General features: G+C 33.6%; 2 protein-coding genes across 2 annotated transcripts; both read left to right on the forward strand.

The window, feature by feature from the left end:
• Positions 1–497: 497 nt before the first annotated feature.
• LOC127546614 (olfactory receptor 4D5-like) lies at positions 498–1421 on the forward strand. Its single transcript, XM_051973641.1, has one exon. It carries the CDS (start codon positions 498–500, stop codon positions 1419–1421), a length of 924 nt encoding a protein of 307 aa, XP_051829601.1.
• Positions 1422–13867: 12446 nt separating this feature from the next.
• On the forward strand, positions 13868–14782 carry LOC127546615 (olfactory receptor 4Q2-like). The gene has a single exon (XM_051973642.1). It carries the CDS (start codon positions 13868–13870, stop codon positions 14780–14782), a length of 915 nt encoding a protein of 304 aa, XP_051829602.1.
• Positions 14783–16713: the final 1931 nt, after the last annotated feature.

The raw sequence follows: 16713 nt of genomic DNA on the forward strand, positions 1-16713 counted from the left end.
TATCTGTCCATCTTAAAAAGTTAGATTTGAATTGTGGTAGTCTTTTGTGGGTTAGAGGCTTTTTGGAGGGTGACAAATAGATGATATGAAGAAAATCTGAATAACATGTTTGCATGATTGGTGTGATGAGAGTATACCTTTATAATCTTTTTGTTATAAAATATTTGCTGGAGTGGAATACATAAAGCACAAACTATTGTATCCCAGTAAAATTTGAAGCTTATTGCCCAAAGCTAGTTTGGTATCCTATATTGCACACAGTACACGGGGATGACTTTGACCATGAATAGCAATCTTGGCCATGTTGCTATTCCTATGCAATGTGGTTTCACACTAACTTTCCATACTTATTTCACACTATTGCTGTGTGATTACATTGTCTTATATTTTTTCACCTTCGTGTCTTTATATGCACTAACCCTTCCTTCATATCTCTGCCTAATAATTTGTAGTTTTTTTGTTGCCTTTCTTCCCACTTCCCATCCCCAAATGAGTAGATGAACCAGACAAATGCAACTGAAGTTACAAAGTTTATTCTCCTGGGACTTTCTTCTTCCTCAGAATTACAACTTATGTTTTTCTTCCTATTCCTGGTGGTGTATCTCCTGACCATCCTAGGAAATGGCCTCATTATTATCACAGTGACCTGTGATCATCACCTTCGCTCAGCCCCCATGTACTTTCTGCTCTGCAATCTTTCCTTCCAAGATCTTTGCTACTCTACTGTCACTGTACCCAAGATGCTGTCCCACTTGATCACTCACCACAAAACAATTTCCTTCCAAGGTTGTATGGCCCAGATATTTTTTTTCCATTTCACTGGAAGCGCAGAGATATTCATCCTCACCATCATGGCATATGACCGTTACATAGCTATTTGCCGGCCCCTACACTATGAACTCATCATGAGCCAGCGTACTTGCTGGGTTCTGGCAGCAACATCAGTGCTGGGAGGGGTCATCCATTCCATGACACAGATGGTGCTCATCTTACGTTTGCCGTTCTGTGGCCCAAATGAGCTAGACAATTTCTACTGTGATATTCCACAGGTCATTAAGCTGGCCTGCACCAATACCTTTGTGGTGGAGATCCTGATGGTTTCCAACAGTGGCCTGGTCACTCTTATGTGTTTTATACTGCTTCTCATATCCTATACAGTCCTCTTGGTGAGAATAAGGAACCACTTGGCTGAGGGAAAGAGTAAAGCCCTGTCTACTTGTGCCTCCCACCTGATGGTGGTGACTCTGGTGTTTGTGCCCTGTGTCTACATTTATGCCAGGCCCTTTCAGATATTTCCAGCTGATAAGTTGGTGTCCATCCTTTATACAGTCATCACCCCAATGTTAAATCCCCTTATCTACACCTTGAGGAACTCAGAGATGAAAAGTGCCATGAAAAGGATATGCAACTATTCTATGTGAACCGAAAGAAGGTCCAGGAAGTCATTGCTTCCTGACAAAATGCTAGAAAAGGAATCATAAATTGAAATAGAAAAAAAGAAATCTTCTCTGCAAATACCCTTGCTGCATTTTACACTGGATATCAACAATGGAAACTTAGGCATAGTTAGGGAAAGAGCATGAAAAAGTCTCATTTATTTTTATTAAACAGCACTGAATGAGTAGAGCAGAGAAAGAACAGTGAGAACTGCTTCTCCAGTCTTATGGAATGGTTCATCCCTTCTCAATACTAGAAGACCTAGAACTTAAGAAGACACTAAAGAACCAAGCTGGGTTAGTTGATGCAGAGAATTTTTTTTTAAAATCCCCAATGCAAAGGAAAAATAATTTTTTATTCCATTGTAAAATTATAATTTTTTTGTATCAATGGGCATATTTGATCCTTCTAATCCATATAAGAGTAAATGAAGCAGTCTTCTTATGGATTACAGGATATGTATGGGTTAGAATACATGAAAATTTGAAATCATGTGATTAAATAGATGGGAAGATACTTGATAGTGACTGAATGTGGTTACAGACGTATGCTGTAGAAACATCCCTAGGAGGATGAGAGCAGCCAAGTAATTAAATGTATTTTTTTTCAGAACTTCATCCTTTGTTGACCACCTTAGAGTGAAAGGACAATGGGGTGAACTTTTGCTAAAAGGAACTGTAAAATATCCTTCCTCGGAGAACTTTATCAGAAAAGACTTTTACCTCTCTCTGAGCAAAATTTGAAGTCACCTAGAGTTTATCACAGTGACTTAAACCTTAAAAGCAGTTAATACATGTTTTTTTTTTTTTTATTGAATTGAATTGAATCCTATCTAATTTAAGCAAGTAAATGACAAGATTAATGTATCTAGTTGGATTTAGTATCAGGAAAGGGATGGACTAAAATCTTACTTACCCCACCTATTAATTGTATGACCAGGGACAAGTCATTTAGACTGTCTGAGACTCAGTTTCCTTGATTGTACCGATAAGGTATTTAATAAAACTTATATGAGGATGATTGAATGGAAAATGATGATGTATTACTTTCAAGCGTATTCTATTTCTAGCCTGAAATTAGTTCTCCAGGAAAAAACCATATTTTGAGCAATATTTGTATTTTAACAAGTAGAAAGAACATAAAACAGTTAACATGATCATTAGAATGTAAATTTCTTGAGTGTAGGGATTGTTTAGTACTGTTTTTGTATATATAGCATATAGCCCAGTAATCTGATACACAGTAGTTTTTTTAATTAAAAATATTTTTTGATTATAGCAATCATGTTTATAAGGTTCTTTTTATAAAACTCTATATGAATATTGACACACTTTAAAATCATTTAAAATTATTTTTAGAGCACCTCTGGTTGACTGCAAGAGAATAAAATCATAAATTGTTAAATGAGCCTCTTCCAAATTTGTTTTGTGACACAGTAGTGAAAAAAGTCCCAGCCCACCCTAAATCCTATATCCAAATGTGAGCCATTAACCATAGTAAAATAATTTAAATATGTTGTGGCTGCTCTCTCAAATTAAAACAAAAACCACTACCACCACCCATTAAAAAGTTATTTCTGTTCTCTAGTTCTCTAGTAAATGTGAATTAAGGGTATCTAATCAACATGTATAATAGATTTTTCAAATTATATAATATGTAGGTACATGTAAGTATTGTTATGTTTAAGGAACTCATGCTTCATGGATGATCATCATACTGAATTTAAAAAAAGAACAATTTAAAAGGTATTGTTCTAATGATGTTGTCTGTACAATTTGGTGTTCCTTGTTATTCTAATACTCACACTGAATAACTAAATTTTTTGCAAAAGAATTTCAAAATCTAACAATCTCATAAGAAAAGAGTGATTATGCCACTGTTACTACACTAATTTATGTATGTATATATACTCATGCTTGAGTGTGTGTGTGAGTGTGTGTGTGTTTGATGAGGCAATTGGGGTTAAGTGATTTGCCCAGGATCACACAGCTAGGAAGTGTTAAGTGTCTGAGGTGAGACTTGAACTCAGGTCCTCCTAATTTCAATGCTGGTGCTCTATCCACTGCACCACCTAGCTGCCCTCATGCTAGTATTTATATATATATACACAAATTTGTGTGTGTGTGTGTGTGTATTGTATATATACACACACATATATAATGCATTCAGTTGTAATCATAGACTTATAAATATGTATTTATTTTAATTACATATTTACTAAGCAAATATGTATTATATAGAGATATTTCATATGCTTTAAACTAATATAAAGTTACTAACTAATTATCACAATGTTATCCAGATTCTTCAAGCTACAGCACCCAAGGAACTGCCATGGTGCCAAACATTGTCAGTTCTTGATAAATAATCATTGAATTAAAATTTTTGTAGACATAGTGGGATTAAGACTTATGTGAATTATTGGTTTTAAAAATTAAATTAAATTCAAATATATTAAGCATATACTGTGTTGGAATCCTTACAAACTGCTAACTCATTAGAGTTGATAGATTGTTGATCTGATCTTACAAGAAGATGTTTTGGGCCAGAATCTGAAACAAGGTACTAAGTAGAACTAATTAGTACAAGGCTTGTGTTTACACCTTTACTCATCGGAGTTCACAAGTATGCCAGATTCACAAAGTAAACTTTGTAACTTGGTGAATTCACACCTCCCTTAAAGCTCTTTGGGCCAGAGAGCACTATGGGAGAAAACCCATAATCCCTCTCTCTTGTATCCCACAATTCCTCCCTCTTGTATAAAAGAAACAGACAGAGGCTCTCGATCAGATTTCACTGGAATGACATGAAGAGTGGAGCTGGCTGGAGGCTGAAGAAAGCAGAGGCAGAGGCTGAAGGACAAAATCTTTGGATTTGGCGACATTCGGAGGGAGCTCTTGGAACCAAGCAGAGAGATAGACCTCTAAGCTAACCGGGCTATATTGGAGATAATAAAAGATCTGAACTTTTATCACCTGGCTGTGTTTTGAGAAGAAAAAGCTCACCACATACTGTGTGTTGTATTTTGTTACCTTAGATAGAGTATTACTCTTGTCTTCATAGAGCTTATAGTTTAAGGGAAGGGGAGATAAGACACATTAAAAACTCTATTACATAATATTTCATAATAAATATGTCATACAGGAATAAAATAAAGTGCTATGTAGTTCAAGATTGGAGGAGATAATTGTTTACAAGGGGCATCAGAGAAAGTCTTCTGATGGAGACACATTTCAGCTGACTTCAAGGCTATGGGGGAAATTATGAAGGAAAGGGTAAACAAAAATCTGGAAGCAGTCAACAAATGGGTAAACAAAAACATGATGTAGCTCTGGGTCACATAGTTCATATGTGTAAAAAATGTGACTTGAACACAGGTCTTCCTGGCTTTGAAGCCAACTCTATCCACGCCACATAACATTGGTTCTCTTTCTTTTATTATTCTTTAATTAAATTTGAGAGAAGCAAAATAAAAAAGCTAGGCTCAAAGTTAAGAAACTTGAGTTCTATACATATCATTGAGATATATTAGCTACATGATCATGAACAAGTAATAAAAGCTCTCAGTATCTTGAGGAACTTTCTGAGATTATTAAGCAGATAGCCTTTATCTTCTCTCCTAATTCTGAATCTATAATCCCACAATTCTAAACTGAAGATCAGGTTCTAGAAATTTCCTCACTGAGAATTCCCCAAACTAGTAATATATAATAAATAATAACATATTATTTATTATATGTTATATTTATTGTGTTATATATTATTATATATTAAATTATATATATATATAATATGTATATAATAAATAATAAAAATACCAGGAAATTACAACTACATTATTATTTTTAATGCACAAAATAACTAAATTAGTTTAACAATAAATATTCCATCATAGATTTAAAAAAATACACTTAGAATCTTGCTAATAAAGTTGTGTTCAGAATCTATTTTGTGAAACTGCTTTATAGGAGATGCCATCACATAAAAGGTATTGTCACTCCTTTCTTAAGGTCCATGAGAGATTCATCTTGTTTTTTTTTAGAAATAGCACATTCATTATCTTAAAATTTATTTTAATAGTATTTTACTTTTCCAAATAAATGGAGAATGTTCAACATTCATTTTTGTAAAACTTTGTATTCCAAATTTTCCTCCTTTCCTCCCTTACTCCTACCACCCTCAGACAACAAGCAATTGGATAAATATGTGCAATTCTTTAAACTATATTTCTACATTTGTCATTTTGTACAAGAAAAATCAAATTAAAAGAGGAAAAACACATGAAAGAAAAAACCATAAGCAACAATAACTAAAAAGATGAAAACACTATGCTTCAATGCTCAGTCAGTCTCCATAATTCTCTCTTTGGATATAGATGGCTCTTTCCATTCCAAGTCTATTAGAATTGCCATGAATCATCTCATTATTGAAAAGAGTCAATTCCATCACAGTTGATCATCATTTAATCTTCTGGTTGATGTGCACAATGTTCTCTTGGTTGTGCTCACTTCATTCAGCATCAGCTCATATAAGGTTTTTCTAAAATCGTATCTTATAGAATAATAATATTCCATTACATTCATATATCTTAACTTAGTCAGCCATTCCTTAACTGATGGATATCCACTCAGTTTCTAGTTCCTTGCCATGACAAAAAAGGGCTGCCACAGACATTTTGCACACTTAGATCCTTTTGCCTCTTTTATGATCTTTTTGGGATACAGATCCAGTCATCACTGGGAACTCACATTTAACAGCTCACATTTAAATAAAGCTTCAAGTTTTGCAAAACATTTTCTTCATACAACCTTGGAAAAAGAAGTTATGTGGCACAGTACTTAGAATATTAGACCTAGAGTCAGGAAGATCTGAGTTAAAATCCTGTTTCACACATTAACCAGCCATGTCAGTATGTCCAAGTTGTTTAATATCTGGTTCAGTTTCCCTGTTTGTAAAATGTGGCTAACAAAAGTACTTGCCTTATTTTGTCATGCCCATTTTAGAGATCAAGAAACTTAATCTCAAAGTTGTTATGCAAGTTTTTGATTCTAGATTAAATCCATAATTCCTGCCTTCAACTCCCATGTACTTTTATCTGTCATTTACTATTTGTAATTATTATATTATTTTTATTACAGAAATTTTTGCCTTTCCAATTCTGTTCTGCTTAAGCCAATGTCAAAAGTTGACTGTACAATGAGATGAACCAAATCAGTTCCAATGGAGCAGTATGTCCAGCGAAAGAACTCTGGGAGATGACTAAGAACCATTACATTGAATTCCCAATCCCTCTATTTTTGCCTGCCTGTATTTTGGATTTCCTTCACAGGCTAATTGTACAATATTTCAGAGTTCGATTCTTTTTGTACAGCAAAATAACGGTTTGGTCATGTATACTTATTGTGTATCTAATTTATGTTTTAATATATTTAACATCTACTGGTCATCTCTGCCATTTGGGGGAGAGGGTGGGAGGAAGGAGGGGAAAAATTGGAACAAAAGGTTTGGCAATTGTCAATGCTGTAAAGTTAACCATACATATAACCTGTAAACAAAAGGCTATTAAAATTTTTTAAAAAGTTGACTGTATAATTTGTGCAAAACTACTTGATGATAATCTAAGGGAATCTCTAAGAGATAAAATTGGGTTGAACCAGAATTTACCACAGAACTTGTATGAGGTAGATTATAAGCCATCCTAATTTTTTATGTACTTTATTTCTATTCTTTTCCTTACTTAGTTTCCAGAGAAATAATGCTTTCACTATTCTAGCCTTTCTTTTGGGTAAGGAAAAACATGTCAGAAAATGTATATTCCTGGTTGTAATCTCTAACCAACTGTATAAAGGTCTTAACCTGCTCACAGACCTAGTAGCAGAAAGGAAAACACAACACCCCTTCTTTTTCAAAAATGTTTTTTAAATTTTTTATTAAAGCTTTTTATTTCCAAAACCATACGCATAGATGATTTTTCAACACTGACCCTTGCAAACCTTGTTCCAAATTTTATCTCTTTTCTCCCCATTGCCCCCCCCAGGCCCAAGACAACATATTTGATCTTGTGAGAAAAGCATATGACTAAAAAGCTAATTTTTTAATGAGTCCTCTTGTGATTCAATTGTCAAGGGCTCAATGCCTAAATCACCTGACACCAATTCCCCATAATGGTCAGAAGAAACACAGGACTCTTTTGACTTTCACCTTGACTGGCAAGAATTCTACTATAACTATAAGTACTATCTATTCACCATGACCATAATTTCTGAGGGGCCAACATCTGAAATTTAAAGGTAGGTATTTTTTAATACTGATAGATGAAATTACTGGTTGAAAGACACATAAATGAAAAACATGCTCCATTTTAATGGAGTGTTGGTCTACAATAAAATTCATATTACCATTTCTCCCAGTGTTGATTATTTTCTGAGTGTTAAATTCATTTGTTTTTAATGTAAAACAATTTTGGCTTACAGAATCTACATTTTTCTAGGGAAAGATTATTCCGCTAAATATATTTCATAAAATTAAATAAGCACATAGAAAAAAAATACTGATTTGAGAGTCAGTGATAACACTTTCAAATAATTCCTTACTCACTTATTTCATGTGTGATACTGAAAAAAATCACTTGCCTTCTCTCAACTTCAGTTTTCTCATCAGTAAAATTAAAAAGGTTGAACTAGACAGCATCTATGTTTCTTCTAGCTCTAAATCTAGGATTCTATAGTCACTTCTTAGAGATAATTAAAGAGAGAATACTTACATTAGGAAAGAAGTTGAAATAAATATGATTTTAAAATATGAATAAATATGAAGTTGAAATAAAATATGAAGTTGAAAAAATAACAACTAGAGTCACTGGATGATAATAGTATTCACTCAGTGGGGGTGGGATCTTAGAGTCAACTGGTTTGACTCCCTACATTTTATAAATGAGAAAACTTAATCCCAAAGAGGTAAAGTGTTTCAATCCTTTCTAACCAAAGATATTATAGATACTTTCATGAATACAAATCACAAAGAGTATTAGAATGAGGACAGCTATGGGATTTTTAACACCCTTTTTTTATTTTACAGAAGAGGAAATTAAGGTTGAAATGGTTATCTGACTTTCTCATGGTCATCTAAGTTTTAAAATAGTTGATTTCCTTGCTGTGATTACTTCTTCCAGGATCAAGCTACATTCCTTTTGTTCTTTATTAAATAATCTTCGAAAATTGTTGTGGTAAACAAATAACAATCAAGCAACAATACACAAAAATGTGTTGCCTGGTAACTCATCAACCTTCTGTTGATAGGCTCTTCTATTTTGGTTGGTAATAGGATAATTGACACATAATCTGTTATAACACTGGTTCTCTAAAATCTTTTAAATTAGGTAATAAATGTCAGTGGTCAGTTGGTACAGACTAGTAAAGTCTGTACATCATGTCACAATAGGATGAGCTACAATAATGATGTAAAATAAAAATTTTATTTCAAGTTTACTTTCTGAAAATAAATCTTGATGTAAATAATTGAACAATAACACAAATGTGTATCTTCTAGTTTTAAATAAATTTAAACCATTTTTCTCTAAACTGAAATATTCTATTCTTTTTGATATTATTAAATGTCAGTGTACATAGTTGATATAAAATATTTTTTTAAAATTCAGTTAAACATGTGATTTCATTAGTATTTGTAATCCCTAGGTGAGTAAACTCTCCTAAGGCAAATCAGTATCTTTTATGCAATTTATATTTTAAGAAAATATTCTAAAAGCAATGAGAAATCATATGACTTTCCCACATTCACAAAGTTAGTATGTGCTGAGGATGGATGGGTTGGGACTCAAATTCTGGTCTTCATGGCCAACTTTCTGCCTCTTTTTTACACTACCTCTTAAAATTATATTTAGATTTTTAAAAATGCATCTATTACTGAACATTAATTTTTTTCTTATAATCCTCATTATTCAAATACGTGAAATGATATGTACCATGATTATATTAGGCATTCTTTAAACAGAAGCAAGATAATTTTTCACTGGATTATGCTATACTTCAACCCCTGGAACCCAAGTCACATCAAAGTCTTTCCTTGATGTTCCTTCCTATCATAATCAAAATACATATTCCCCCTTTTCACTGTTACAAATTTTTGACCTTTCCTTCTGATTGTTGCTTTTCAGAGTCTGAAAAAGACCTAATGAATTTAATATTGGGGAATTACAGTTATTTATATTTATATTTATAAATACAATTAAAGTCTCTGATATTTCTTTAAATGCTTTCATGATACTGGGTGCTAAGACTAAAGTTATTTCCCATATTCCAAAAGTGAGAGGGCATATTAACAACAGCAATAGTAAATAAACACTATCAGTAACACCAGTAATAGTTAATATTTATACAGTGTTTATGTTTTAAAAGATGCTTTCCATATTTTTTCTCATTTAGACCTTATGATAACTCTATGAATATTAGATATAGCATAGTAGATATGAATATTATGTATAGCAATTGATGTTTAGAGGGATTGTATCTACATATATTCATATAGCTATTACATGTTGGATTGGGATTTGAATTCAAGTATTTTAAAGTCCAGCAATCAATCTATCTACTATAACCCACTGCTTCATCCACTTCTCTACTCTTGTCATATTCCAGCTATTGTTTATATACAATATGATGCAAATTGAGACAAACAAAAATGATTTTATATGAGAACCATTTTACAGAAAGTCAGTTTCTGGGATTTGAGATAAATCAAGTATTTGCTGCACTTTCTTTCCCAATAAGGTAACTACATAAGGGTCAGAGACCTGAACCTCTGGGCTTTATAGTTTCGGTGTCTGATATATGTGTGCATCAGAATAACTCAATCTCTAGGAATTTTTTAGCTAGTTTTCATTAGTAGGTCCTCATACCAAAAAACAAAACAGAGGTAGTTTGGGATTGTTGATGCAAGTCAATTGTATGTTGGTCTAATTAGACATATAAAACACAACATGTACTACATAAAGTGCAAGTAAGGAACCTGCTCAGTTTTCTTATCTGAATAATGTGAATAAAGATAATTATACTTCTTACTTCCCCGGAATGTTTTGTGAAAAGAAAAATCTTAAACTACTATAGAAATAGGATTGGTTATATGGTTGTGATTAAAGAAGCAGCTCCAAAATAAGATCTTTAGGGACTTTATTAATTATAGAAATATATATTCATGGAAGAACTGAAACACCCTCCTAACAGCCAAAAACTCTAGTTAAATAAATTTATATTTCATTCTGTTTTTGGCCTTTAAAATACAGCAGAGTGTGAAAGTATTCCTCAATAAATTAATCTTGTCATTGCTTTGGTTCTGATATGATATGTAGATGTGGATGTTAGTCTAAAAGACTGATTCTTCTCTCAAAAACAAATCAACAACTTCCTAAATTTCAAATTCAGTGATTTTTTTTCTTCCCATTTCTCATTCTCATAACTTCTCAGTAGCATTTGATGCTGTCTTCCCTTAGTGTCAAGAGAACACACTTTTCTTCTCTTCCTATCTTTATAGTAATAGTAATAATAGCCTTCATTAATATGGTACTAGAAGGTTTGTGAAGGGATTTACATTTATGATCTCATTTTATTCTCATAACAACCCTATATGGTACTTACTGGCTTTATACATGAGGATGCATGTCATTCAGAGGGTAAGTAAGCCCAGGTCCTATACCTTAAAAAAATGATATGAGTCTGTACTTGAATACAGGTTTTTTGAATCCAAATTGTGTTTTACTATGGTTCACAAGGAATGGTAAATATATAAGATTGGTTTTGACCTCACTGAATATCTATCTGTAAGTTGTACCTTGTAAGCATTTCTTCTTTGCCTTCATGGCATCCTCTTCTTATTGACCCCTTAATATGGATGTTCCCTATAGATCTGTTCTGACTCTTTTCCCTGTACATAGTCTTTCTTACAAATCTGATTCTCTTTCAAGGTATCAGTGATCATATTTATATGATCTGTCAGTGGCACCAAGATTAACTCCCTCTCTCCATTCTGAAAGCCCAAATATTGACTCTTCTGTCTTCCTTAATTCCCTCTTCTCTTAATTCCCTTCTTCCTTACCTAAAGAAACGACAAGATTCACCTATTCTGGAATGTCTTTAATTTATGGGGAAAAATTCAATTTTTTTTTTCCTGTTCAAGGCTCTCCACAGTTTACATAACTGCATCTTTCCAAACTTTTTGTGGTATTACTTTCCCACTTCTATTTACACTTCTATCTCCCTTGAACATATCCTTTATTCCTTGCCTTCAAACAATTGCTTATATTGTTCTCTATTCCAGAAATGTTCCCCCGTTTCTTCTTCTGTAGCTGACTTTCTAATTCATCTTTTAAATCTTTTTAAATTCCACCAGCTACATCAACCCTTCCCTATTTTCCTTATCAATAATAAATTTTGCCTTTTTCTGTATTTGGCATAGCACTGAATTATATACTTCTCTAATTCATTGATATGTATTATTATGGTATCAAAAATATCTTTATACATGTTGATCCAAAAATGAGATTTGAAAACTCCACCATGGAATAAACTATGCCATCTGTAATTTTTCTGCATATGTTTGTGATCAGCAAATACATTAAACATTTTATGAAGCGAATTTTCTAAGTCAAAAAAGAGAAGTATTATGAAGGAATGACTTCTGAGAAAATCTCTAGAATCAATAATTGATATTATTTTTGACATTGATGTTACTTTACAGAACAGAATTATGACTCTGAAAAGTATTATTTTTTTGCAATAATGAGTCAAATCTGTCCCTACCAGTTCATAGGTGCCTCAACCTTTTATCATAAGCTTTATTCCTTTAGCTTTGAACCATGAACTCTATTAAAATACAATCTTTCCTGAAAACAGTAATTTTTTTTTAGCACATTAGTAAAATATATTTCTGATACTTTCTTTCTTTTTCCTGATACTTTCTTGAGACTAGGCAGAAACAGGGAAAACACTAGACTCCCAAGGAGGGAGGGGGAATCACAGAATGATCAAATGAGATCATATGTGGAAAACATCTCTATAATCTCTCTCATATCTCTCATTCTACTCACAAGGCTACTATATCAATTTAAACTCCCATTATTTCTCACTTGGATTATTGCAATAACCTCCCAATTGACCTCTCTGTTTCTAACCTTGCTCCCCTCTGATCCATCATATATTCAGATACCAAAGGACATTTTTGTAGTGTTCATTGGCCTATGTCACTCCTTTGTGCAAAAAAGTTCCACTGAATCATTATTGCCTCCTGTATTCAAAGCACATCCCTCTGTTTTATATTGTACCACATTTGACCATCTGATTCCATTTATATTTTCTAGGACTATTGAACTTGACCTTCTTTATTCCTCTACATTCTAGTCAGACTTGCAGTTCTCTGTGTATGGTATTCTATCTCCATTCTTGGTGATTTTGAACTTTATGATTAGCCCTTCTGTCAGGAAAGCGCTCAATCTGAATCTCTATTTCTTAGAATCCCTAGCTTCCTTCATTACTAAATTCAAGTGCTACTTATTGCACAAGATCTACTCTGACCCCTCCAGTAGTTAGAACCTTTTAAAGTCCCTCAGAAATATTTTTTTTATTTGTACATAGCCAATGTGGTATAGTGGATAGAGAGTGGACCCCAGTCCCATGTCTGATACAATGTGGTCTCTCATGGTAGACAAATCACCCTAATAGTTAATGTTTTAGATAACCCTCTAAGATGATGCAGATTATGCAGATTGTCTAAGACTATGCAGAAATGCCATCCTGCATTTGCAAAAAGATTTTATTTTTGGGTTCCCTGTATCCAATGAAATGACACATTTAGTCCCTCTCTCTTTGTTCCATATTTATATGTGGTTTTATCAGAATAAAATGTAAATTCTATGAGAGAAGTAACCTTTGCATTTTTTATGCGTGTGTTTGAATCAATGTTTCTTATGAAAACTTAAGGTTCTCTATGAATGTCACTTAGTATTGTATATATTATATTACACTTATATTATTCTATAATATACAAATAGACTATACCTATAATATAGGATGGACTGTATTCAGTGTACCACTATAAACATACTATATACTAATAGACCATACCTATTACAAGACATCATATTAATGTATTAGACTATATTAGAATATATTATATATTAACATGTTATATTTATTGGAAAAATGTCCAGATTGAAAGGCCAGAAATCAAAATCTAAACTTTGCCTATCTCAGTGTTTTACTTGTGGAAAACAATACTAAGAGGAGAAAATATTGTAGGCACCATGAACAAATGAAGCCACTTCTGGGACAGCAGATTATAGACTTGACATTCCCTATTTGCCTTCCTTATATGTTTATATTTCTAATTTTAAAATTTTTCTTTATAGGTGGAGCCAACTGGAATGGGGCAGGGAAATCAAACAGTGGTTAAAGAATTTGTTTTAGCAGGACTATCACAGACACCTATAGGACAAGAAGGGCTCTTTGTGTTGTTCTTCTTCTTCTATATTTTTACTTGGGTTGGCAATGTACTCATCATGGTCACAGTGGCTTCTGAAGCCCGTCTGCATTCATCCCCAATGTATTTTCTGCTTGGCAACCTCTCCTTCCTGGACTTGTGCTATTCTTCAGTGACTACTCCCAAACTTCTAGTTGATTTCCTGGCAGAAAAGAAGCTCATCTCCTATGGACAATGCATTGTACAGCTCTTTTTCTTGCATGTCATTGGTGCAGCTGAAATGTTCTTACTTACAGTTATGGCTTATGACCGCTATGTTGCTATCTGTCGACCTCTTCACTATACCACCATCATGAAACGGGGAATATGTTGTGTATTAGTGATTGCCTCTTGGATGGGTGGCTTTGTACATTCTACAGTCCAGACAATCCTGACTGTCCGCCTGCCTTTCTGTGGACCAAATCAGGTAGACAACTTCTTCTGTGATGTTCCTCCAGTCATCAAACTTGCTTGCACAGACACCTTTGTCATTGAGTTGCTGATGGTATCCAACAGTGGCTTGATCTCCACCAGTTGTTTTATAGTCTTAATTTCTTCTTATGCTGCCATTTTGTTGAAGATACGTTCCAAGGAGGGAAGGAGCAAAGCACTTTCCACTTGTGGCTCCCACCTCATGGTAGTGACACTCTTTTTTGGGCCATGCATCTTCATTTATGCTAGACCTTTCTCCACTTTCTCAGTGGACAAGTTAGTTTCTGTGTCGTACAATGTCATCACCCCCATGTTGAATCCACTCATCTATACCTTAAGGAATAAAGAAGTCAAGTCAGCAATGAGGAAAGTGTGGATCAAGTGTTGAGTTACCTGAGAATAGAGCATACTAACCCTAATGTTGGAAATATAAAGTTTGAGTCTTTCATAAGTCAACACTAAGATAGTAAATTAGTTTTCTCATTTTCCTGAATTGTTGTACTCTATTGCTATTAGAATTAAAATGGGAAATTTATTCCCTATTACTGTTCTTTATAAATTCTGTCATTCTGTCAACTATAATTTCTTTTTTAATGTAAGAATATAATCCTTGTATTGCTCAGAACACATACACACACACACACATGCATACACACACACACACACAGAGTTTAAGATTCTCCATTATCCAACAAAGCCCAAACCTAGCTTGAAGTTAGAAGACAAACCTATCATCATAGTTTTATTCCCTTTATATTTCCTCAGCCACTCTATCCTTCAGTCAAGATGAATTTAATCACTTTTCCCCACATGTCATTCCTTTCTTTCCTTTTGCCTTTTCTCTGCACCATTTTCTAAATTTTCTCTCCCCTATATCCCAGTTTCTTAGATTTCATTTTGTCTAGTGGATAGAGAATTATCTTTGGGCTCAGAAAGATTCATGTTCAAGCCTTCCCCTTGCTAAGGCTTACTATTTCTGGGCTAATCATTTTTCTTCTATTTTAATCATTTTTAATGGTTGTTTTTCCAATTATTCTTAATATCTTCCATTACTTCCTTCCCTCTCTCTCTTTCTCTCCCTACTCTCCACCCTCCAGAGATTCCACTTTAGCATAATGTTTATGTATATTGACTGAGTGTAATGGGCTGAGGCTCAAGTTGATGCACTGAGATCCCAAGCACGTGAGGCTAAATAGTAATTGGACCATACTCTATATGTATATAATCTTGGAGATATGTATATAATATATAATCTTGGAGAAAGAATGGCCCCCGCCCACTCTTTGTGCAAGTCCTAATGTGTTGTATAGGAAATTACGATTTTGGTGGGTGGAGGCAGGGGAGTGGAAAAGGAAGGGGAAGGAGAGACTGCTGGCTGGCGTTTTGACACAGCTGATCACATTGCCATTACGAGGCCCTTCAGCTCAGATCTCCCTCTGTTTGCTGGCTTCCTGTTGCAGCTGCCCATATTGCTATCGCAATCTTTCTTGCTCATATTGCTATTGCAATCCTTATTCACCTCTTCACTTCAATAAAGATTGAAGATTTTCCCCTTAACCTGAATTCCTGACTCTGGCTGATTTTAAATATGCAGTCATTACAACTGAGCTTTCTCCTTTCATTTTTTAAGATTTATCTCTAATCTTAATTTATAATTGCAATGGCATATATTACCTACACTATACAAAACAAAAATGCCAGTTAAATTAAAATGCTATTTGGAAATTTGATATGTTTGTGTTTTCATTTTAGCATATAAATTTTTAGAGGCCACTGACAATAAACTTTCCATACTCTATAGCACATTATAGTTACCCTATAATAAATCTGGAGGAAGTGATGATGGTGATGGTTTGGGTGAATGATGATGCTAGTGATAGTTGTGATTCTACAGATTAATTAGGACAATATCTTAGCATGGATAATGGAAAGTTTCTATTCTTCCCAAGATTATAATAAAGACTATTTTTGAAATCATTGAGAGTGAACTAATTGGGACTTGAACCTTTACTCTTATAGTCAAAAATCATTTAGCAATAATCTGATTGATATTGATTCTATTTTTGACTCTACATATAGAGGCAAATTTGTAAGCTTAGAGAAACACATTAATTGGGATATTAATGTTTACATAAGATTAAATTGAACAGATTAAAACTTTAAGTTTTGGGGAATATGCACATTTATTATGGATGAGATTAGGGCAAATTAAGTACATAACTGGTGTAAATAAAGGGAATTAGAAGTCCTCTCTCCTTACTGAGCATAAAGGAAGTAGAAATCTCTATTTTCTCAGAATTCTTGAAAGAGGTGGAATTT

The sequence above is a fragment of the Antechinus flavipes genome, chromosome 2, assembly GCF_016432865.1.
Source record: "Antechinus flavipes isolate AdamAnt ecotype Samford, QLD, Australia chromosome 2, AdamAnt_v2, whole genome shotgun sequence".
In the NCBI taxonomy this organism is placed as follows: Eukaryota; Metazoa; Chordata; class Mammalia; order Dasyuromorphia; family Dasyuridae; genus Antechinus; species Antechinus flavipes.

What these genes read in the sequence shown, in the direction of transcription:
- LOC127546614 (XM_051973641.1), top strand. Translation starts at nt 498, where the DNA reads ATGAACCAGACAAATGCAACTGAAGTTACAAAGTTTATTCTCCTGGGA.
- LOC127546615 (XM_051973642.1), top strand. Translation starts at nt 13,868, where the DNA reads ATGGGGCAGGGAAATCAAACAGTGGTTAAAGAATTTGTTTTAGCAGGA.